We start from the raw sequence: 20733 nt of genomic DNA on the forward strand, positions 1-20733 counted from the left end.
TCTGTCATAAACTTTTTTGTTTTGTTTTTTTGGGTAAGAGTCTCTGTCATAATCTGATGAATTGATGATGCATATGAGTCTATCACTTTTTAACCCATAACATAAATTTAAAGAATTTTTTTTTCCATTTATTTTTTAAAATTTAAAACAGGTGACTCACAAGGGGAAGGGGCTCACTAGAGACAGACTCACGGAAGATAAGTGCAGATCAAATCCATATGCGTGGACCATCCTTGGACTCGATCTCCACCCACATGGGATATAGGAGAACTCAGGTTCACATACAAGAACTATCTAGTACACCTTCAGCCGACTTGATGGAATCCACTTTATAGATTCCATCAGGTCGGCTCAGGTTGTACGAGATGCTTCTCATATGTGAACCTGAGCCAACCTCAGAGATAGTTGGGGGGGGGGGTCTGAAATCGAGACCAACATACCCAGACACTCTTACGATCGAACTGGATAATTTATTGCGTGGCTTTTCGTATGTGAACCTGAGCCAATCTCAGAGATAGAGGGGGGTCTAAAATCGAGACCAACATAACCAAACCCTCTTATAATCGAACCGGATAATCTACTGCACAGCTGTCCCAAATTGACCTTCTATGCAGACACAGCAAGACATGAAATGATCGCCTTATCCCACTTGGACAAAGCATTCAGACAAGCGGAGGACGATCATTGTGCACCTTGCTGTGTCTATCCAGTGGGGGCAGTCACGCACAGCAGGAGACCCCAATTCCCTACAAGGACGGGTCCTAACAATCAATCCTGTTGCTGTAAAACCAACTAACAATTCTAACCGTGTATGAAAACTTTCTCCACCCGTCCCCATGTGGGTAGCTGATCCAAACTCGTTATTCTAACAATTGACGAATTCAGATTACTAAATTGACGAATTCAGATTACTAAAATCAGCACAAGTGCATATAGCACTCTCTTTCTCTTTCTATCAGAAGTCCGCGTGGAAGAAAACGAAGGGATTGAAGAACATCGTCATCTACCGTTGTCTTTGTTTTATTTGGTTGTTCCAAAAACGTGATTGCAGAGGTTGATTGGCCATTCTCTCCATTTGCTTCTTTCTGTGTTTATCCGAGAAGGCCTTACTCGAGCTTTTACTAATCAACCAATGGAGTCCTCCTCGTCTTCTTCCTCGACCGATCGAGTCTCGTGGCGAACTTCTGTTCTATCCAGACATCTTCAGCAACTGACAGATTCCCCTTTTCAATCTCTCGAGTCATCTGTCTGTCTGCAATACTCTCCTCCCGAACTTTCAGAGAAGTTTGAATTTGATGTCAGAGAGATGCGTAGATTAATGGACGGTCACAATTTTGAAGATCGAGATTGGTTATTTGGAATAATAATGCAAAGCAATCTCTTTTGCCCCAGAAATTCTGGCGGCAAGGTTTTAGTTTCTCCGGATTATAACCAGTCGATGGAGCAGCAGAGGGAGATGACTATGAAGAGAATTGCGTTTCTTTTGGATCTAGGAGTTTTCAAGGGCTGGTTGACTGATAGAAGTCCTGAAGGGGAGTTGCGGAAGTTGGCTTTGTTGGACGTTGTGGGTATCTACGATCACTCACTTGCTATTAAGCTCGGCGTTCATTTTTTCCTTTGGTAATTCCGTGGGCTTCTTCTTTGCTTATGATAAATTGAGCTTTTTAACTTAAGCGTTTCTTTCCCTTTAATCCAATTACTTCCATTTGCATTATTGAATTGGCCTCCGAAATTCTTACTTCTACTTTGCTTCTTACTACTTTCATAGATAAAGCTTTTCAGAGACTTCATGTATCTGATGCAATTATAATTTTGAATATGTCAACCATGATTAATTTTTCTAACGAAGCGTTAAGATTTCCTTGGTATGAGATTCCTTACCTACCTACTGTCCTACAGGTATTCCTAGATTGATTAACTGTGGCTTTTCGGAAATGTGTTTCGTCCATCCAAAACCCCCCCCCCCCCCCCTTTTAGTAAGAACATTTTACAGAAGTGCTTGCTTTGTCTAACTTACCCAAAAATCAAAGTGAAAGGTTTTATTTCATCCATATATGGCTGATTAATGTGCTTTTGTGAGAGTTTGTAAATTGTAGAGAAACAGCCTCTTTGTTAATAAATTCGTAAGCTGTATGGCAGAGGCATACAACCTCTTCGTTAATATAGTAAAACACAATGTGTACTATGCAATAAGATGCGCAAGGAGAGTGAATTATTTGGTGATTCTAGGAAATAAAGGGAATTGTTTTCCACTTACAAGGAAGGTAAATAGTTAGGTTCTGAAAATTTTGATTTTGGGCACTTCATTGCCTTCACTTTAATGAAATACACAGCTGAGTGCTGTTCTGAGTTGATACTTATTTTTTGCACATTATTTGCAACTTTCATGTGTTTCCCTCCTTTGGGTTACTTCATCTCCTTAATTCAAAGTCTCAAACAAAAGGCTAGGAATGAGAAACTGTCATTAGTTCATTCTTTTCTTTTTGAGATACCACAAAGTGACTATTTTAGATATCAGGGGTCAATCATAAATAAAGAAGGTGACATAGAGGATGATGTTTCACAGAGAATTAAAGTGGGATGGATGAAGTAGAGAGGTGCGTCCAGAGTGCTGTGTGACTGACGTATACATTTAAGGCATAAAGGAAAGTTCTATAGGATAGTTGTACGACTGGCAATGATGTATGGGGCAAAGTGCTGGGCAGTTAAGAAGTGTCATATTGAGAAGATTTGTGTAACAAAGATGAGGATGTTAAGATGAATGTGCGGAAAAATTTGGAAGGATAAAACAATGAATGATCGTTTTACAGCTAACTTGGGAGTTGCTCCGATCAATGACAAGCTCCAAGAGAGTCGTTTGAGGCGGTATGGTCATGTTCAACCATAGTACTAAATCTCGTTTCGTTTCGGTGTTTCAGTCTGACCGAAATTTCCGAGATACTGAAATTTCTACATCGTCGAAATATGGTATTTTTTTGTGGGTGTAAAATGCCAAAAATGACCGAGATTTCCGAAATTTCCGAAACGAGATGACTGAAATTACCGAGATTTCCGAAATTTCCGAAACGAGATGATCGAAATTTCCGAAATATTCGAAATATTGCATTTTTCAATTCGATGTTGCATTTCGTTTCGACTCGACCGAGACGAAACGAGTTTTAGTACTATGTGTTCAACAGAGGCCTATGGTCGCTCCAGTAAGGAGGAGTGATATGATAATGATTGAAGGAGCTAAAAGAGCTGGGGCAGGCCTAAAATGACAATAGAGTCTATTGGAGGGCAAGGATCCATGTAGCACACCTCATCTAGCTGAGATTCTCCTGACTTGCTAGGCTGTGCCTCTTTCCTCTTACTTTAATCTTTCATTTTTCTTTTATTTTCCATCTTTCATCTGTCATTTTCCTTTTTCCTTTTCTCATCTCATTCCCCATCCCTCTTTACTCTCTCTCTCTCTCTCTCTTCATTCCCCTATTTTGCTTAGACATCAGTTTTCCCTATTTTGTTTGTTTGGATCCATGTAGCCGACCCGATTAAGTTGGGATAAGGTTGAGTTTGTTGTTGTTGTTGTTTCTTTTTGTACTATTGCCTGATGATCTTCATGCGCTTTATGTTGGTGTTAGTATGGTTAATTGCAATGTCAAGCTGCAAATGGAATAAATCCAAAAGGATTGTGCTAATTTGATGAGAACAAAGTTCACTGAGAAAATGGTAGATTTATTCACTAGAAAATATGCAAAATGTTACTCCAATTCAGCATTTTAAGTTACAAGTACTTGGCAGAATAGGCAGTCTCTTCAAGCTGTCGGATGGTGTTAATTAACCCCTCTTCCCTCATTGACTACAGGGGTGGTGCCATCCAATTTTTTGGGACAAAGCGACATCATGAGAAGTGGTTGAAGGACACTGAGGATTATCTGATTAAGGGTTGCTTTGCAATGACTGAACTAGGACATGGAAGTAATGTATGCGGAGCTTATTTGGTCATTTGATTTAATCATGTTTCCTTATTCTTTCTTTTCCTTGCTGTTATCACCAATTACTTTTTGGTTCATCGTTTCCAGGTTCGAGGTATTGAAACAATCACCACGTATGACTCAAACACTGGAGAGTTTGTCATTAACACCCCTTGTGAATCAGCTCAGAAGTACTGGATTGGTGGAGCTGCTAATGTAAGATTCTAATTTTACAAGATGGACATCCTAATTTACTGTTTCCTGGTGTCCAATTATGTGTGGATTTATAATGACATATATTTATTTCTGCGGTTGTAGCATGCCACACATACGATAGTTTTTTCTCAGCTCAATATAAATGGGAGTAATCAGGGGGTCCATGCATTCATAGCCCAGATCAGAGATTTAGATGGAAATATATGTCCAAACATCCGCATAGCTGATTGTGGTCATAAAATTGGTCTGAATGGTGTAGATAATGGTCGAATCTGGTAATTTTAGATTTTTTCTGCCTTTAATTTTGTTTCCTTTTCCAGTTTGTACTGAGAAATTGGCGACTTTCAATAAATTTGAGATCCATGAATTCAGATGTTGTTCCACTACTTGTCTTCAGGTTTGACAATGTACGGATCCCTCGAGAGAACTTGCTGAATTCGGTTGCTGATGTATCACCAGACGGGCAATATCAGAGTGCTATAAAAGACCCAGATCAGGTGTGAGGGGCTATTATATTTTTCTTTCCCAAATGAAGTAAACATGTATGTGCACATGCACACACACACAAAAAAGGGAAAAAAAAAAGATACAAAAGGAGTAAAGAAAATTAAGATATTCAGGCATGAGTTTTCATTTCTCAGCATGTTGAAGATATACTTCTGTGTTTGTACTTGGTATTTCAGAGATTTGCAGCATTCCTAGCCCCATTGACGTCAGGTCGGGTGACCATTGCTGTCAGTGCAGTTTACACATCCAAGGTACATAGTCTTTCGACTAATAATTCTATATTTCCTTTTAGTGGAAGGTTTCTTATTATTTCTTTCATATTTCCTGTCTCCAGATTAGCTTAGCTATTGCCATAAGGTATGCACTGACAAGGCGGGCCTTCTCTGTTTCACCAAGTGGACCTGAAATCCTAGTGCTTGATTACCCGAGTCATCAACAACGACTCTTACCTCTTCTTGCAAAGACGTAAGTATCTCACTGAGCTGATTTTTGTAAGATTAAAAATTTTTAGTCACTTTTCTAGAACATTGAATCTTGCTTCTTACACGAGATCGTATAGGATGCTCTAAGTTTTTCTTATGCCAGGTCCGTTAATCTAAAATACTTTATCGATCATTGGGAAGATATTAGCAGATGGCTGTTTATGCGGTATCTAGCACTATAGGAAATTTGTAGCCATTGTTTTAAGGATTGGATTGGTTGGATGATCTAGTCCATATTGGTATTGGAAGGGACCAACTGTATCTTCCACATATGGGGGATTGGTTGGTTCAGTGTCTATATCATTCTTTTGCTCACTGAATCTGCTAAGCCTTTGTTTGTATCATCAAATCCAACCCTGATGAAGGAAAATTACATACACGGGCTTATTTTAATGGGTAAAAGCTTTTGGTTAGGTTACATATGTGTTGGGCTTTTGGTCCAAGGGAGTTTCATCGTGAGTGGCCTCTTAGAATGTGAGTAGAAGTGTCAAATAGTAGTTTGAATTCCAAGTCCGTTTAGGATTATTTGAGAGTCAGTTTATGAAATCTATATGTGGATGTACTGGATGCAATAACCAGTCCCAAACTAGGAAACTAGTAGAGACTTGCAACACTAGATCTCCAAACAACATAATATTAAAGACACAAGAGAAAGATTATTACTATGGACAGAAGGACTAGATAGGAATGATGTTCAGGTTGAGTGTAGTTCTCAGATATCAGAACCTGCCTGCAAAAAGATCTCAGGGGTCTGAGCTCTGGACGGTGGTGCGCAGGGTATTCCTAGTGAAAGTAGGAAAAAAAACACGGGAGGTGGAGAGAACTTGAATACTGGCTAATCAAACTCAGAGACTTAGGATAGAATTAAGTAGAATAAACTAGAATCTTAGATATGAAATTTAAAGCAAATCAGACCAGTATTAATGAAGTTATGACTACAACACGACAAACTCAGCCTTATCCCAACTTAATGGGGTCGGCTAGAAGAAGCAAAATGAAAACTGAGCTAGAAACAGGGGTGCCACAAACTTGGAGATGAGAGCAATCTGACCTGTAGAAAATTTTAGGAATTAAGATAGAGAACTAAAAGAAGATAAACTAATGTAGTCCTAGATTGGTAGAAGACCAACTAGGAGCCAGTAAACCAGGATATGTTATGAACAGGTAAATCGGCTAGGTCAAAAATAGGTTTTTTGGTGAAATTTGGGGCTAGGGTTTGGATAGATTATTCGTAGTGTAGGGAATGAAATTCGATTTAGGTATGGTGTGTTCCTGATGGCTGGATTGGTCTGTGAAGAATTTGGGTAATGGGATGATCTACAGAAATAGGTGGGATGTTGTGGTTTGAATGGGGTATTGGAAAAACAGCTTGGTTCGAGTATTCCAATTGGGCAGGAGAATACTTGATCCAATTATGTGAAGGTGTTGTTAGCTGAATGGTTTGTTAAGAATTTTTGGAGATGGGTGGGAAAATTAGGGTTTTGGGCTGGTTTGGAGGATTAGGAAAAGAATGGGTATTGATGGGATGATTCAAACTTACTGTTGTTGCAAGGGTAAGCTCAGTTGGTTAGAGGATCTTGAATAATTCTTGAGTTTTGATTTTGAAATTGAAGGCGATCTTCAAAGAACTTGAAGAAGAGCTTCAAAAGAACCACCCGGGCTTCACACCGCAAGTTATCGATAGGATCAAACACCAATCCCACCAATGAACCACCCGGGCTTCCCACCCCAAGGTGTCAATCGGATCAAACACCGATCCCACCAGCCTTGATCAAACACAAGACAAAAATCTTCAATGGAGAAGAAGAGCAGCAAAAGCTTTTCATTAATCAAAATTCGTGTTCAATGTTACCCCCCCCCCCTTACAATCTTATATAAAAGACTCATAAATGGACTCCTACACTAAAAAGGAAAGGCCTAACCCAATCCGTAACCTATTAGGTAACCTAAATTGACTAGGAAAGTGAAATAACAAAGTAAATAGACTCAAAACATGGCTGGACTTATAGAGTCCTAATCCAGCCCAACTTAAATAACAATTAAATAGTCACATGACCACTTAACCAAGTCACATGATCACTCAAGTGATCACATGACCACTTAGCCAAATAAAAAGAAATCTATTAACTAATCCCGTATGTAACCTTATTACCCATAGTTTAGGCCCATAAAAGTGGCCTATTACATTGAAAACCCATGGGATCAAAGGCCCAACATGTATATAACCCAACCCTAGACTTATTCCTAATAAAAGAAGCCCAGTTTGCTGATAAATCTGCATCGAGAACAGGGCAGGAATCCACCTGCAGTGTCCCTTGAAATCCACCAAGCAACATAGGTATCCACTTACGAGCACTGTGAGTCCACACAGCTCAATCTTGAAGAATACTTCAATTCTGTGTGTGTGTTGTGTTATAAACTGTCTCTAACCATCCTAAACTGACTTGGAATAGCCAAATTAGAGCTGTATTTGACACATAAAGTGGTCAATTACAGTGAAAACCCCTTTGACCAAAGGCCAACACATATGTAACCCAATTTAAAGCTTATATCCACTAAAATAAGCCCATTTATGTGATTTGTTTGTATCAATTAGTTCAGATCAGTATCGTCTATAAACAATCTGGGTTTTGGCATTGATGGTTATATCCTTGTTTATAATTTCCATGTGGCAATGAACCTAGAAACCAAATTTGTTGCTCCAGTAGGGCTCACTCTTTATAAAATCAAGGCAACTCCACAAAGCCTTGTCCCAACTAAGTGGGGTTGGCTATGTGAGTCCTGTTTTGTCATTCAACTCTATCTAAGGCCATATTTGTTGTTAATTGTTTCTAATGCTGTACTAATCTCGAACCAGTGAAGTCCAGTGGGAGATCAGCTTGTGACAGGATCGCAGGTATAGGGACAACTCAAATATGCATGAAATATGGTCAAATGGTCTAGTTGTCAAGGAGAACTAGTCTCCAAAATCTTCTGTTGATCTATTGGTCGGATTTGAAGATATAGGGTAGTCTCAAAAATAGCAGGTAACCAAAATAGAAATACAGGGTTAGACGCCAATAGAAAACAGCAACCAACAATCAGAATTTTGAAAGTCAGAATTGGAAATATAAGGAATCACTAAAATAGCAAGTAACTGAAATAAAAAGTCAGATTTAGTAACTCATAGAAATAGCAACTAGAACCCAATATGGAAAATAGAAAATGCAATTAGGAAGTAGTGCAAACATAATAGCAAGTGTTGTGTAAAATAGTAACTAAAAGGAATATTAGCAACAAGGCAAAGAATGATATTGCCACAAGGTTCAAACTATGGCAGAGTACTGCTATCATTGATAGGAATCGAGGGGGAAAAGAGAAGAAGAAGAAGAAAATATAATATAGAAGATGAAGGATATGAATTAGGCTTCCCACCTAGAACTTGACTAGCATATTACTAGTCCAACCTGGCATCCCACCAAGGGCTTCACTGCATCTCACAGCAAAGGAGTTCTGAATCTCATATAAATCGGCAAGCATAAGCTTAACAAATTGTTCAAATCATTGGTAGTTATAACTTAATAGACAACAACAAGCTCAGCCTTATCCCAACATAATGGGATCAGCTACAAACAAAACAAAGTAGAGAAGACTGAGGTCTAAACAATAAAAGGGGAATGAAGAGATGGAAAAAGAGGGATGGGGAATGAGATGAGAAATGAAAATTGGAAATGACAAATGAAAGATGGAAAATAAAAAAGAAAATGAAAGTGAAAGAAAGTAAGAGGAAAGAGGCACAGCATTGGAAATGACAAATGAGGAAAGAGGCACAGCATTGGAAATGACAAATGAAAGATGAAAAATAAAAAGGAAAATGAAAGTGAAAAAAGAAAGTAAGAGGAAAGAAGCCCAGCCCAGCACGTCAAGAGAATCTCAGCTAAATGGGGTCCGCTACATGGATCCTTTCCCTCCAAAAAGCTCTATCTGAGGTCATACTTGGTACAAGATCTAGACTATGCATGTCCTTCCTCACAGCTTCTCCTATGGTCATTTTAGGCATGCCCCTAGCTCTTTTAGTTCCTTAATCAGAATCATATCACTCCTCATAGTTGTCAAGGTGGCAAGCTAACCCAAGGAGGTGGAAGGGTGTTTAAGCGCTTAGGCGACAAGGCGCCCGCCTAGGCATTGCCTACGCGACCAAGGTGCCCGCCTAGGCATTGCCTACGCGACCAACGCACCCAAGTGTTATTTTTTTTAATTTCTCCTCTTTTCTAACATTATTTATTATGCTACAATATGTACCTTATATTATTAAAAATCAACATTAAGCCACATCAAGTCATCAAAAATCAACATTAAGTCACATCAAGTCATAAAAAATCAATATTAAGCCACATCAAGTCATCACAACATAGAAATAGAAGACAACAGAACTGAAGAAGCAGGCTATTGGAAGTTTGAAACAATCAAAACATACATTTGGTTTATATGTTCTTGGAATTGGTCATTTTCAGGAAAGATAAAGTATAAAATGAACATATAAGAGCGGACTTAGGAGTTGCCCCTATCAATGACAAGCTCTGAGAGAGTCGTTTAAGGTGGTATAGTCATATTCAACGGAGACCTAGGGATGCCCCAGTAAGGAGGAGTGATATGATTCCGATTGAAGGAGCTAAAAGAGCTAGGGGCAAACCTAAAATGACCATAGGAGAAGTGGTGAAGAAGGACATACATAGTCTAGGTCTGGTCCCAATTATGACCTCGAACAGAACCTATTGGAGGGCAAGGATCCACGTCGCAGACCCCATTTAGCTGAGATTAGCCTGCGTATTGGGCTGTGCCTTTTTCCTCTTGCTACCTTTCATCTTTCTTTTATTACCCGTCTTTCATTTGTCCTTTCCCTTTGTCATTTCTCATCTCTTTCCCCATCCCTCTTCTCCTAACTTTTCTTCACGTTTTATTTTTTAATATAACTATGGTTTCTCTATTTTGTTTTGTTTGGATCCATGTAGCCGACCCCATTAAGTTGGGATAAGGCTAAGTTTGTTGTTGTTGAATTGGTCATTTTCAGGCCTACCTAGTCTCACATTTGGATGGAGTTTCTGTTCTGAGATTATTTTTTTTTCTCAATTCTCTCTGCAGTTATGCTATGAGTTTTGCGGGAAATTACTTGAAACGGATTTATGTGACTAGGACCCCTGAGACAAACAAAACCCTCCACATTGTTTCCAGTGCATTCAAGGCTATGTTCTCCTGGCATAACATGAGGACGCTTCAGGTGGCAAACTAGAAATATAGTTTTATGGTTCACAATTTGCTGAAGCCATTTTCTCACTCTGTTTCTTACAATGCATTATCAGGAATGCCGTGAGGCTTGTGGGGGGCAAGGTCTAAAGACAGAAAACCGTGTTGGTCATCTGAAAGGTGAATTTGATGTGCAGACCACCTTTGAGGGAGACAATAATGTTTTGATGCAGCAGGTACTTGAGACAATTTTGTGTGGTTTTGAGAATGTAATGCTACTTATTTCATGCTGATGATCCATATTTATAAATATACTTGGGTCACTGATCCATCAACTTGGAGCAACTACCGAATCATCCACCTCTTTGGCTAACCATAACCCAGAAGATGCACTAAATTAACAGTCTCCATTGTCCAACTTAAACATATACTCAATAATGATAAGTAATAAGCAACAGAATGTTCAGACTTCATAGAAAGCTTCAACTTTCTTTTAATTGGTTTAGCAATTTCATTTTATTGTATGTGTAAAATCAGGTCAGCAAGGCACTTCTTGCAGAATATGTATCAGCTCAGAAAAGGAAAAAACCAATCAAAGGGTTGGGATTGGAACATATGAATGATCCTTCCCCTGTAATTCCAGCTCAACTTTCGAGCTCTGTCCTCAGAAGCGCCAAGTTCCAGGTAATGCATGGTTAACTTTTCTGGCTGTTCTTTGGATCTGACATGTCTTGGTAGATGGACTTATTTCATCATTTGACTGCATCAGATGGATATCTTTTGCTTGAGAGAACGAGATTTATTGAAGCGTTTCGCAGCTGATGTATCACAGCATCAAGCACAAGGAGAAAGCCAATCTTATGCATTCATCCTGGTAAGTTTTATTCACTCTTCTCTCTCTCTCTCTCTCACACACACACACACACACACTCACACAAGCCACTCTTAACATTTCTTTTTCTTTTTGTTCCCCAGAGTTACCAACTTGCAGAAGACTTGGCTAGAGCATACGCAGAACGTGCGGTGCTACGGACCTTTTTTGAGTCTGAGACAGGCCTTTCAGCTGGTCCACTTAAGGTAAACCATATGAACTATTTCTTATGAAGTATCTCATTTGTGGCAGAACTCCTGAGTTACACTTTGTTCCTATACATTTGATGCAAATACCTGATCGTCCAGTTGCTCTAAACAGTAAATAAGTGAGCCGTGTGGCTTAACATAGTGCAAAATGCGATCAGAGAATAACTCTTAAGAGAAATTAGGAAAGGCAAAAGTGTTAAGGATATAGATTAGAGATGAAGCAATTTCTTTTGCTTGTCTAACAACTGGCTATCTCAGTGGAGTTATGATTAGTGTTACTTCTTCATGTGGGGCCAGCAAAAGTAGCCAACAAAGAGAAGTCGATGCTGTATGCTATTTGATATAGTGTAGCAATATTGCTGTGTGGACTCCTTGTGTTCTCCAGCAAACTAATTAGAACTGGTAAAAAAATTTCCTGTATTTTCTGATGTTATACTGCCAAGCCTTGGTCGTGCTCTAATATTCACACACAAAACCAGTGAGATGTACTCATCCTAAACTTATTAAAATCTCAGAGCACTGTACTTTTCACCTCCTCCTTCAAGGGCCCATAATCCTTATAAAAGAAAAAGGTTCTGGATGGTGATATTCTCTATCACTGACCCTTGTGAGAGCAGGCTGTTAGAAACTCTTCCTAGCTGCTAACTGTTGCAGCAACAACATGAAGTAGAAGCAATCAAATGCCATGGTTCCCTATATTGTTCTTGAAAACATGGATGATAGTCCCCTCACAGTGCTAGAGTGTTTTCAGCTTTTCCTAGCTGGTGTTGTTCCTCCCCTCCCCTCCCCCCCTAAACCCCCAAAATAAATTCTGTACCAAATCATGTGAAGCATCCTCTCCACCTATTAATATTTCAAGAAAAATGTTTGAATGGAAATTATGGTGCTACATGTCTCGTTGAAATCCAGAGTTTAGCTACAACTGAATATCTCTTGAGGATTATGAAAATATCAAGGGTATTTAGGATTTTTAAGTATGTCAGTATGACAAGGCCAGTTTTCCTTTTTCTTCTGGTACTAAACAAAGCCAATTTAGTACAGTTGAATTATGTCTCTTCAGAAATTGGATACCTCCGCAGCCAGAATGCGTCTGTATTGTGTATGCTATTTCGGGGGGAAACTGAAACACCATTTTATGTTTCGGAAATTTGAATGTTTGTGCAGAATGTGCTGGGTCTACTGAGGTCCATGTATGTTATGATTTGTCTGGAAGAGGATGCATCGTTCCTTCGATATGGGTACCTGTCCACAGAGAATGCTGCTGCAGTGAGGAAAGAAGTTATGAAGCTCTGTAGTGAACTGAGACCTCATGCACTTTCCTTGGTGAGTTCCTTTGGCATTCCTGACGCTTTCCTCGGCCCCATAGCTTTCAACTGGGTGGAAGCAAATTCGTGGTCTTCAGTTCATCAATAGTTTTGTACTCATGTTCTGTCTTACTATTACTCCAAGCAAAGAGATGACAGCAAATGAATGATTGCTTGGGAGATTGATGCTATCTCAATAAGGTAATTTCATTTGGATTCCCACTACAAATGTTGGAGATCAATTCATATGCAACCAGATGCATATTAATAAATATTGTAGAAGTCTGATTTATTAATCTCTGTACATTGTCTTGTATGCAATATGAAGCTGTGAGCCTGTGATCACATCATAACCTGAAGTGAGGAAATATGAGGGCATTTTTGGTGAATTCACCTTGTTAGAAAGTTCTCGCAATTGCCCACATTTAACTATATGTACTGCAGTATCCACTTGCTCATGATTAATGCCTTGCACTCTTAACTGCTGCTGGTCTTACGTTGCGGTCTGGGCAATCATAGCCAAACCTAGGGAAATCATTCTTATCCAACCAGCCAGACCTCAGTTGGAGGAAGAACCTGAACACAAATCCTGTTTATTGCTCAACTCCATCCCAAATAGGTTGATTTAGCTCAAGTTAGTGCATGTATGAAGTGCACACTTGGATTATTAACGTAAATTTTTTTTTCTATATTCAGCTCAAGTAGGTCAAGGGGTGAAACAGGGCCAGGTTGGACTAGGGTTTGTAAAATCATAGCCCAAACCTGAGTCCTCTTCACTCAGCCCAAGCCCAAACTGGCCCCAAAGTTGGGCTGATATATCTCAGCCCCGACCGCCTTGATTGACTCTGATTTTTGCTAAGGCTGGGTTGGATTAAGTGACACTGATTTTTTTTGTGTTTTCGTTGGCCATTTGTGTCCTTTTTTTTAACCCGAATATTTTCTGGGATCCGGGTCAGCCCCTGAAACTTTATTAAGAATTTTCAAAGAATAATAAATGCACAGGGGGAAACATGCCCGGCTAACCCCAAACCCAAACTATACAAGGGACTCACCTCTCAAGACCCAACTCGCACCCTACCCAAGATAAGCTAGTCTACCTTCGCAGAACTGGGAAACTTAGAGCATCTTCTCAAGCTATCTGTCATAGGTCAATAGGAAGGTCACTGTCGCCTATAAAATCTGTGTCACACTACGTGTTACAAGTGTAATTTGCAAGCCATCTGCCGCCCTATTATTCTCTCTGTATGTGAAGGAAATCACCGGACATACTTCCTCCACTAGCCTCAAAGTCTCTTGAAACCAGTATCACACCTTCCATGCCCTACACTGCTTTTTGGAGACACATCGGATAGTTGAGGCCGAATCCGAATCAACATAAACCTCTCTGAGCCCCAACTCACGACATAAAAGAAGGCCATCTCTCAAGGGTCTTATCTCAGTCATGGTGCTAGTACTTTCCCCATAAAACATGGCACAGGCCGTTACCACTCTGCCCTCCCCATCACGAATGATGCTCCCGCCACCACCCACACCCGGATTCTCCCTACAGGCCCCATTTATATTAAGCTTTACAGAATTGAAGGGTGGGCACCAAAACACCGGGAACGGGGGTTTACAAATGGGGGGATGATGCGACAATCTAAAAAATTAAAGGATTAGCGACTCCTGCATGGAAGGGTTCTTAGCAAAAGCATAGCCCATAGGGATCTCATGAATCCACCCTCTTATAACCACAATTTGTCTCTTTTTTTTTTTTGTTTTTTGGTAAACACAATTTGTGTCCTTATACGCACTATAAAAACGAGACATCATCAACATCAATCATTCGTAATCACTTTAAAAAAGTGATACCAATTGCACAAAACCTGTGAGTGTTTTTTTGCCGGGTGCATCTTGTTACAATCTCAAGGGATGCCATTATTTTGCATGTTTTTTTAGAATACAAATGAAATAAGAGGCTTTTGCATCGAAAGAGTAAGTGTTATACTAAAATGGCTTAAAAAGGGTTCTATTTTTTTCATAAACTGTTTTCCTTTCTTTATAAAGGGGTTAAAAGCTAGAAATTCTACTGGATGCTTTATAGATTAGAGGGAAGATTCTATGGGATCTGATCATCTGATTGTATATTTTACGTTACATTGGCCCAGGCATAGTTTCTCTCAGCGGATCCAGATCTTCTACCGCGTGGCTGCCCCAACTGCCTGTGCTGTGCAAACACAAGGTGGTGCGCAATGACAAGGCAAAGCGCTTGGGCAGGGGTAAGGTGGTCATTATGCACCGCCTTGTATCTGCGCAGCACAGGCTGTTGGGGCAGCGAGGATCTGGGTACCCTCTCAGCTTTGTGGCCTACTTCAAATTATAGGCTTGGCAAATCAAATTCCATAAAAAATGGGTCTTACTAGCATGAACCAGTCTAATCTTACAAAAATATGGAATTTAGATCGATTCCAACAAAGGCTTACTATTCTAATACATTATTTTTTTTTTGGTTAATTGGGAGCTTTTACATATATAGTTGATAGAAGGGGGGGGGGGGAAGACAGGGGATCGAACCGGGGAGGGGTTAAGATACCTGCCAAGAGACTCGAACTCGAGACCTCTTGAATCTGTCCGGCCAATCAAGCCAAAACCCGATCTAAATCCAAAACATGCTGAATCCCAAACCTCAAAATTAGAGGAATCAAACCAAACCTTTAAATGAACCCAATCCTTGATGACATAGTTCGAGAAAGAAGTCAGGCCCGAACAATTATAAAAAGAAGAGTTCAGATCTGCCACCCTCCATGGGGGTGTGGGATCCATCTCTAGGGTGTGGGACCCACACCCCATGGAGGGGTCAGATCTGTTCCCACCCATCCCCATGTGGGTAATTGATCCGTATTTTAAAAAGAAGCCTTAAGACTATGTCTCTCACAACTAATGATGTAAACGGATAAAATTCAGTCGGATAGTGGCATTATCAAATTCCATTATGGTTATACTCGAACGGATTCGGATAATATCATATCCGTTGCATGGTTCGTGATCTCGGTATTGGTTGGATCAAATTGGATCGACCGATACGGATTGGGATCGCCCAAACTCGGGCAAATATGACACTTTCGTCCTTGTTTTCTTATTAAAAAAAACTACTTTTTTTTACATTTTTACCCCTGTCCGTACAGCTGGATCGGATCGGTATCGGGATTAGTGTCGGCTAATACCGATCCGATCCAGCCAAAATCGGCCGATCCAATCCTATACCTCAAACTATGATCCGTTGACTTCTTTATCATTTTGTTGATGAGGGTTAGGGTCGAGACTTGAGAGTTCAACAAGTACCCTTTCTTCTACTCTTCTTAGTCTTTGATTTTCTTACGTTTTCTATTTTTGATTTTATCTTGTATTTATTTTAATAGATATGTGTTCCATGTATCATAATGCATAAAACAATATATATAAACACACAGAAAATCTAGAAAAAAAAATCACATTATCTTAATTTATAAAATAAAAAAAATAAAAAACTTAATCGGATAGATGGACACAAAGATATATTTCAGACATTTATTACCGTCATATTGCTAAACGAATTGGATAATAATCTGTCGAATATGAGGATTATCACATTCGTATCCGATTAGTTTTCAGATGGATTCGGATTCTCTTAAAACGAATATGAACGCAGATCGAATACGAATTTTCGAATATCCATTGACATTCTTACTCACAACCTAATTTAACCCATGGAGAGAACCAAAGTTCTATCCTTAATACCCAATGATTAAATTCTCAAATGGATCTGTGTTCTAACCCCAAGACCCAAGACCCAAGACCCAAAGAGAATCCTAATCATATAAAATAAACAAAGCTGATTACAAGCCTTTGGATTCGGGTGCACACGTTCATGGCCTAAGGTTTCAGGGAACAGCCAAGCTCATATGGAAGAGAAGGGAGCATATCACAAACCAACATGAACAAGTCACAAATAAACTAAAGCAGAACAGCAATATTCAAACGAAAATAAACTGAACAAAAATAAAGAGGAGTCGAGTCGAAGTGGGTTACCTGGATGAGCAGGGTATGGTTAGGGGAGAAAGAGAATATAAAAGGAGGAGAGGAAATGGGTAATGGAGGTGGTTCGGTCAGCTCTATTGGGAGTTCTGCTTAGTGGGACTAGAGAACATAGATCGGAAATGAGTTTTGTGGTTCGGTTATTGGAATGGAAATGGTGGAGAAGAAAAAGTAAATTAAAAATAAAAGTCGAAGTAGAAGAAGAAGACTGCTTGACCTTTTGTTTTTTTAATAAAATTTTGGAAGCCTTGATTAGGTTTTATGGTTCGATTCCTAGATTTTTTGCTTTGGTTTTTTTAGGGGGTCGGTATTCCAGCCCACCGACTCCCAAGAGATATTTATTTTATTGTATTTTATTTTTCTTATTTTGTTTCTTTTGTTTTTCCTATTTTTTTAATCTACCTTTTTGTTGTGGGTTTTTTTTTTTGTTTTTGTTTTTTTGTTATATTTATATAAAGAGCAAATTACTTAGACCTTCCCTACCCTTTCTAACAATTCAGTGATCCACCCCTGCCATTACAATTTGTCTGGCCAACAAGTAATCAGTCCGGCGACTTCTTCACCTCCGACGACTGTAACTTCACCTGCATTTTGATCTTCACTCCCTTCTACTACTTGTTGCAGCCGCCGTGATCCGACGAGGTGGCCCTTGCCTTCACCTCAACCGTGTTGGAACCTAGATGACGATTTCTTCTCTGGAGAAGAAGATGACGATCGGATTCTCTTCGGGTTGGGTCGTCGTTCCCCTGTCAACGGGAGTTCTGTGAATCTCAGCCATTTTTTTCAGCCACCAGGGAGAATTAGGGTCTTCGGATTCTGAGGAGAGATATGGGTTTAGGCTTTTGGAGGTCGTTGGTTGAAGATTTCTTTTCAAGATGGAGGGTTTCTCGTTGTCTTATGGCACTGATGAAGATGGTATTGGTGAAGGAACTGGTAAGGCGGTTTCGGACAAGGGAGAATAAGGGGATCTCTCTCTCTCTCTCTACAGGGGGCTTTCGTTTCTTCTCCTCCTCATAAGCTTCCAGATAATCCTGATTCCTGATTCACTCTGGTAAGTTCTTCAATCGTGTTCCTTTTTTTAGTTTCTTTTATTCCTTACAGACAGGTCTTCTCTTCGCTGCGAATTTATGGTTTTCATCTTAATAAACCATTAAAATTAGAATTATGTTGTGATCTCTCTCTTTTTTTGGTTTTGTTTGGGACATGGAATGTTAGATCTCGAGACTTTTAATGGCAAAGAAAACTAGTTTTTGTAGCAATTTTGCATCTTGATGATAACAATTTTGGGTTCCTTTTGCACTTCTAAAACCCACTTTCAATTTGTGTTAGAAACTGAGAATACCTTGTCTTCCTTCGTTTTCTCGATATCTCGATCCTCAAGCTTGGCTAGATAACGAAAGGCAAAAGCATTTAGTTTCTTCAGTCTTCATCGAAAGACCTTTCAACATCAAGGTTTCATGTCTGATCTCGATGCCCAAGTCCCCACTGCTTTCGGTATGTCTAACAAAACTCTATTTTGTTCTAAATCGAAATCCACTTTGAAATGAATCTTTTTCATCTAAAATAAGCAAGAGTTTGTCTCCTGGTACTTAAGCTTTGTCCTTATCGTTTTATTAAGTTTCTTCGGACCTTTCATTGTGAGCAGATATATTCGCGGAGGCAAATGTAGAGGATTCAGGAGCTAGGGCGAAGGAGTATGTGCATGAGCACGTACAACAGAGGAATGGAAGGAAAAGCCTAACCACCGTGCAAGGTTTGAAGAAAGAATACAGCTATACCAAGATCTTGAAGGATCTGAAGAAAGAATTTTGCTGCAATAGCACCATTGTCCAGGACCCTGATCTGGGCCACGTATCTTTTACCTTCTTCATCCTAATCTACTTGGCTATTTCGTTCTCTTTGCCAGTTGGTTCAGTAATTTTGTTCTTTCTGGTGAGTTTCTTATCTGTAGCATATGGTTGGCTGATTCTGGTTTTTGGTTACACAATCTTGCATCATCGGTGGGGTTTTCAGTCGGAGAAGTTGAGAATGCTTCAGGCGGAGAGTATGAGGATGCCACAAGAGCCAATTGAACCCCACACCTTGGGGTTTATCGCCGGCAAGTGGAGATTTAACCACTTCCTTTCTCAACGCGATTTGCAGGTGAGTGGAGTTTTTTTTTTTTTTAGATAAATCCTTTCTATTTGCAGGTTAGGGTTGAGTTGAGAGATTTTGGGAGGTAGAAGATGACGATGGGATTTGACTTACCTATTCATTAAGGGAAATTGTAGAGTGATAGAAATAGGTGGAAGAGTGGGGATTGCGATCTGCGTGGATGGGGTTGCAGAGGGGTGGGAGCAAGTGGATTTGCAGGAGGAGGAAGAAGAAGAAGAAGAGGAAGAAGAGGAAGAAGCAAGGGAAAGAGTGTAAGGGCAATAGGGTAACTTCCTATAGGTAAAAAAGTTATAATTAGCATTTTCTTTTAGCTTTTTCACATTTAACCCTTACCTATCATTAAAAAATTAACGGACTGGGGCTAAATGAAGTCCAGTTTGAAAAGTAAAGGAGGTCTGAGTAGTTGTGAGAAGGACAGGGTGATTCACTAAATTGTCAGAAAGATCCGGGGAAGTCTAAGTAATTTGCTCTTATATAAAAAAGAAAAGAGTCAAGTGGTTGGATGACATGTGGTGCCTTCCCACTGTCTGAAATATAATCAAAATTCTGCTAAGTTGGAGACGCATTCCGAAGAGTGTAATTTTCAAACCACTTCTTGGAAATCCACATATAATGTATCATTAGAAAGCTCGTTTCGAGCACTTTTCTATGTTACAAGACGCAAACGCAGCCTTATTTGGGAACTCTGCCATAACTAAGTGCACTGACCATACAATGTAAATGAGAATTGAGAGCCAATTTGCACCACTCTTGCATCAAAACGTAGTGTGTTCGATCAGAGGGACAGACGACACTAATCCGCAATTGAAATCCATATTTTAAAACATTTTCTTTTAAATTTTATAGGGGTAATTTGGTCAATTTCAAAACCCAAAATTCGAATTTTACCAAAGTCTGAAACAACAAATGCCGAATCTCCTCGTGTCATCATCGCCAAGGGAGTGACATAATTAGATGTCTACACTTGTGTGACTCTTTGGAAATCAATCTTTCTTTCTCATACGGCGAAAGTAATCGGGCAATTGATTTTTTTGGTAAATCTTGCATGTGAATGCACAATTAATGTTTTGTTTCACACAAATCATGTTCTTCCTCAGGAACTACGCAGGATTTTTAGGGAAGATAAAGTTGGTTTACCAGCTTTTAGAATGTAATTTTTAGCTATTATTTTGTGGGGTGGGTTTCTAATAGTTTTGTTGGAGAGAGTCATCTGTTCCAACGGCAAGGTGGGTAAGTCCCCCTCCCCCTTTGTTCTTTAAATTTATTTTTATTTTGCAATAAATTTCTAGGGGCTGCCCCGGGTCCTAGATAATATTCGGGTAAAAAAAAAAAAAAAGAGAGAACCACAGAAAAGACACAAACTCTAGGGCACTGACCCAACTTAGCTATGTATTGCATCGTATCTGCTCAATCTTCCTCTCGTGTGCTCAAGAAAGGCATGTAGTACAAAGACATCGTCAATCCCAGTAACAAAGTCAAATTAAAAGGGGCCGGCCACGTGGATCTAAGCATGTCTTTCTTCACCACTTCTCATATGATTATCTTAGGCTTGCCTCTAGTTCTTTTGGCTCCCTCAATTTGAAGCAGGTCGCTCCTTTGAACTGGAGCATTTGAAGGCCTCCATTGAACATGGGCACGCCACTTCAAGCAACTCTCTCTAAATTTATCATGGATCAGAGTTACTCCCAGCCTAGCTTTAAAATGCTCATTCCTTACTTTATCCTTTCTAGATTTCCCACACATCCTTCTCAACATCCTCAT

The 20733-nt window shown here is 39.6% G+C and overlaps 1 protein-coding gene across 2 annotated transcripts; it reads left to right on the top strand.

The window, feature by feature from the left end:
- The first annotated feature begins 1105 nt into the window (after nt 1–1105).
- On the top strand, nt 1106–13069 carry LOC122639906 (acyl-coenzyme A oxidase 3, peroxisomal-like). Of its 2 annotated transcripts, XM_043832943.1 has the most exons (14): nt 1106–1620; nt 3845–3962; nt 4062–4169; nt 4272–4444; nt 4567–4666; nt 4853–4927; nt 5011–5141; nt 10280–10415; nt 10498–10617; nt 10919–11065; nt 11151–11255; nt 11357–11458; nt 12626–12886; nt 12918–13069. In XM_043832943.1, exons 1-13 carry the CDS (start codon nt 1133–1135, stop codon nt 12872–12874), a joined length of 2052 nt encoding a protein of 683 aa, XP_043688878.1. In that variant the 5' UTR covers nt 1106–1132; the 3' UTR covers nt 12875–12886; nt 12918–13069. The 2 variants fall into 2 exon arrangements, with proteins under 2 accessions (XP_043688878.1, XP_043688877.1); XM_043832942.1 differs by having other exon boundaries at nt 12626–13069.
- Nucleotides 13070–20733: the final 7664 nt, after the last annotated feature.

The sequence above is a fragment of the Telopea speciosissima genome, chromosome 9 (assembly GCF_018873765.1).
Source record: "Telopea speciosissima isolate NSW1024214 ecotype Mountain lineage chromosome 9, Tspe_v1, whole genome shotgun sequence".
Classification (NCBI taxonomy): domain Eukaryota; kingdom Viridiplantae; phylum Streptophyta; class Magnoliopsida; order Proteales; family Proteaceae; genus Telopea; species Telopea speciosissima.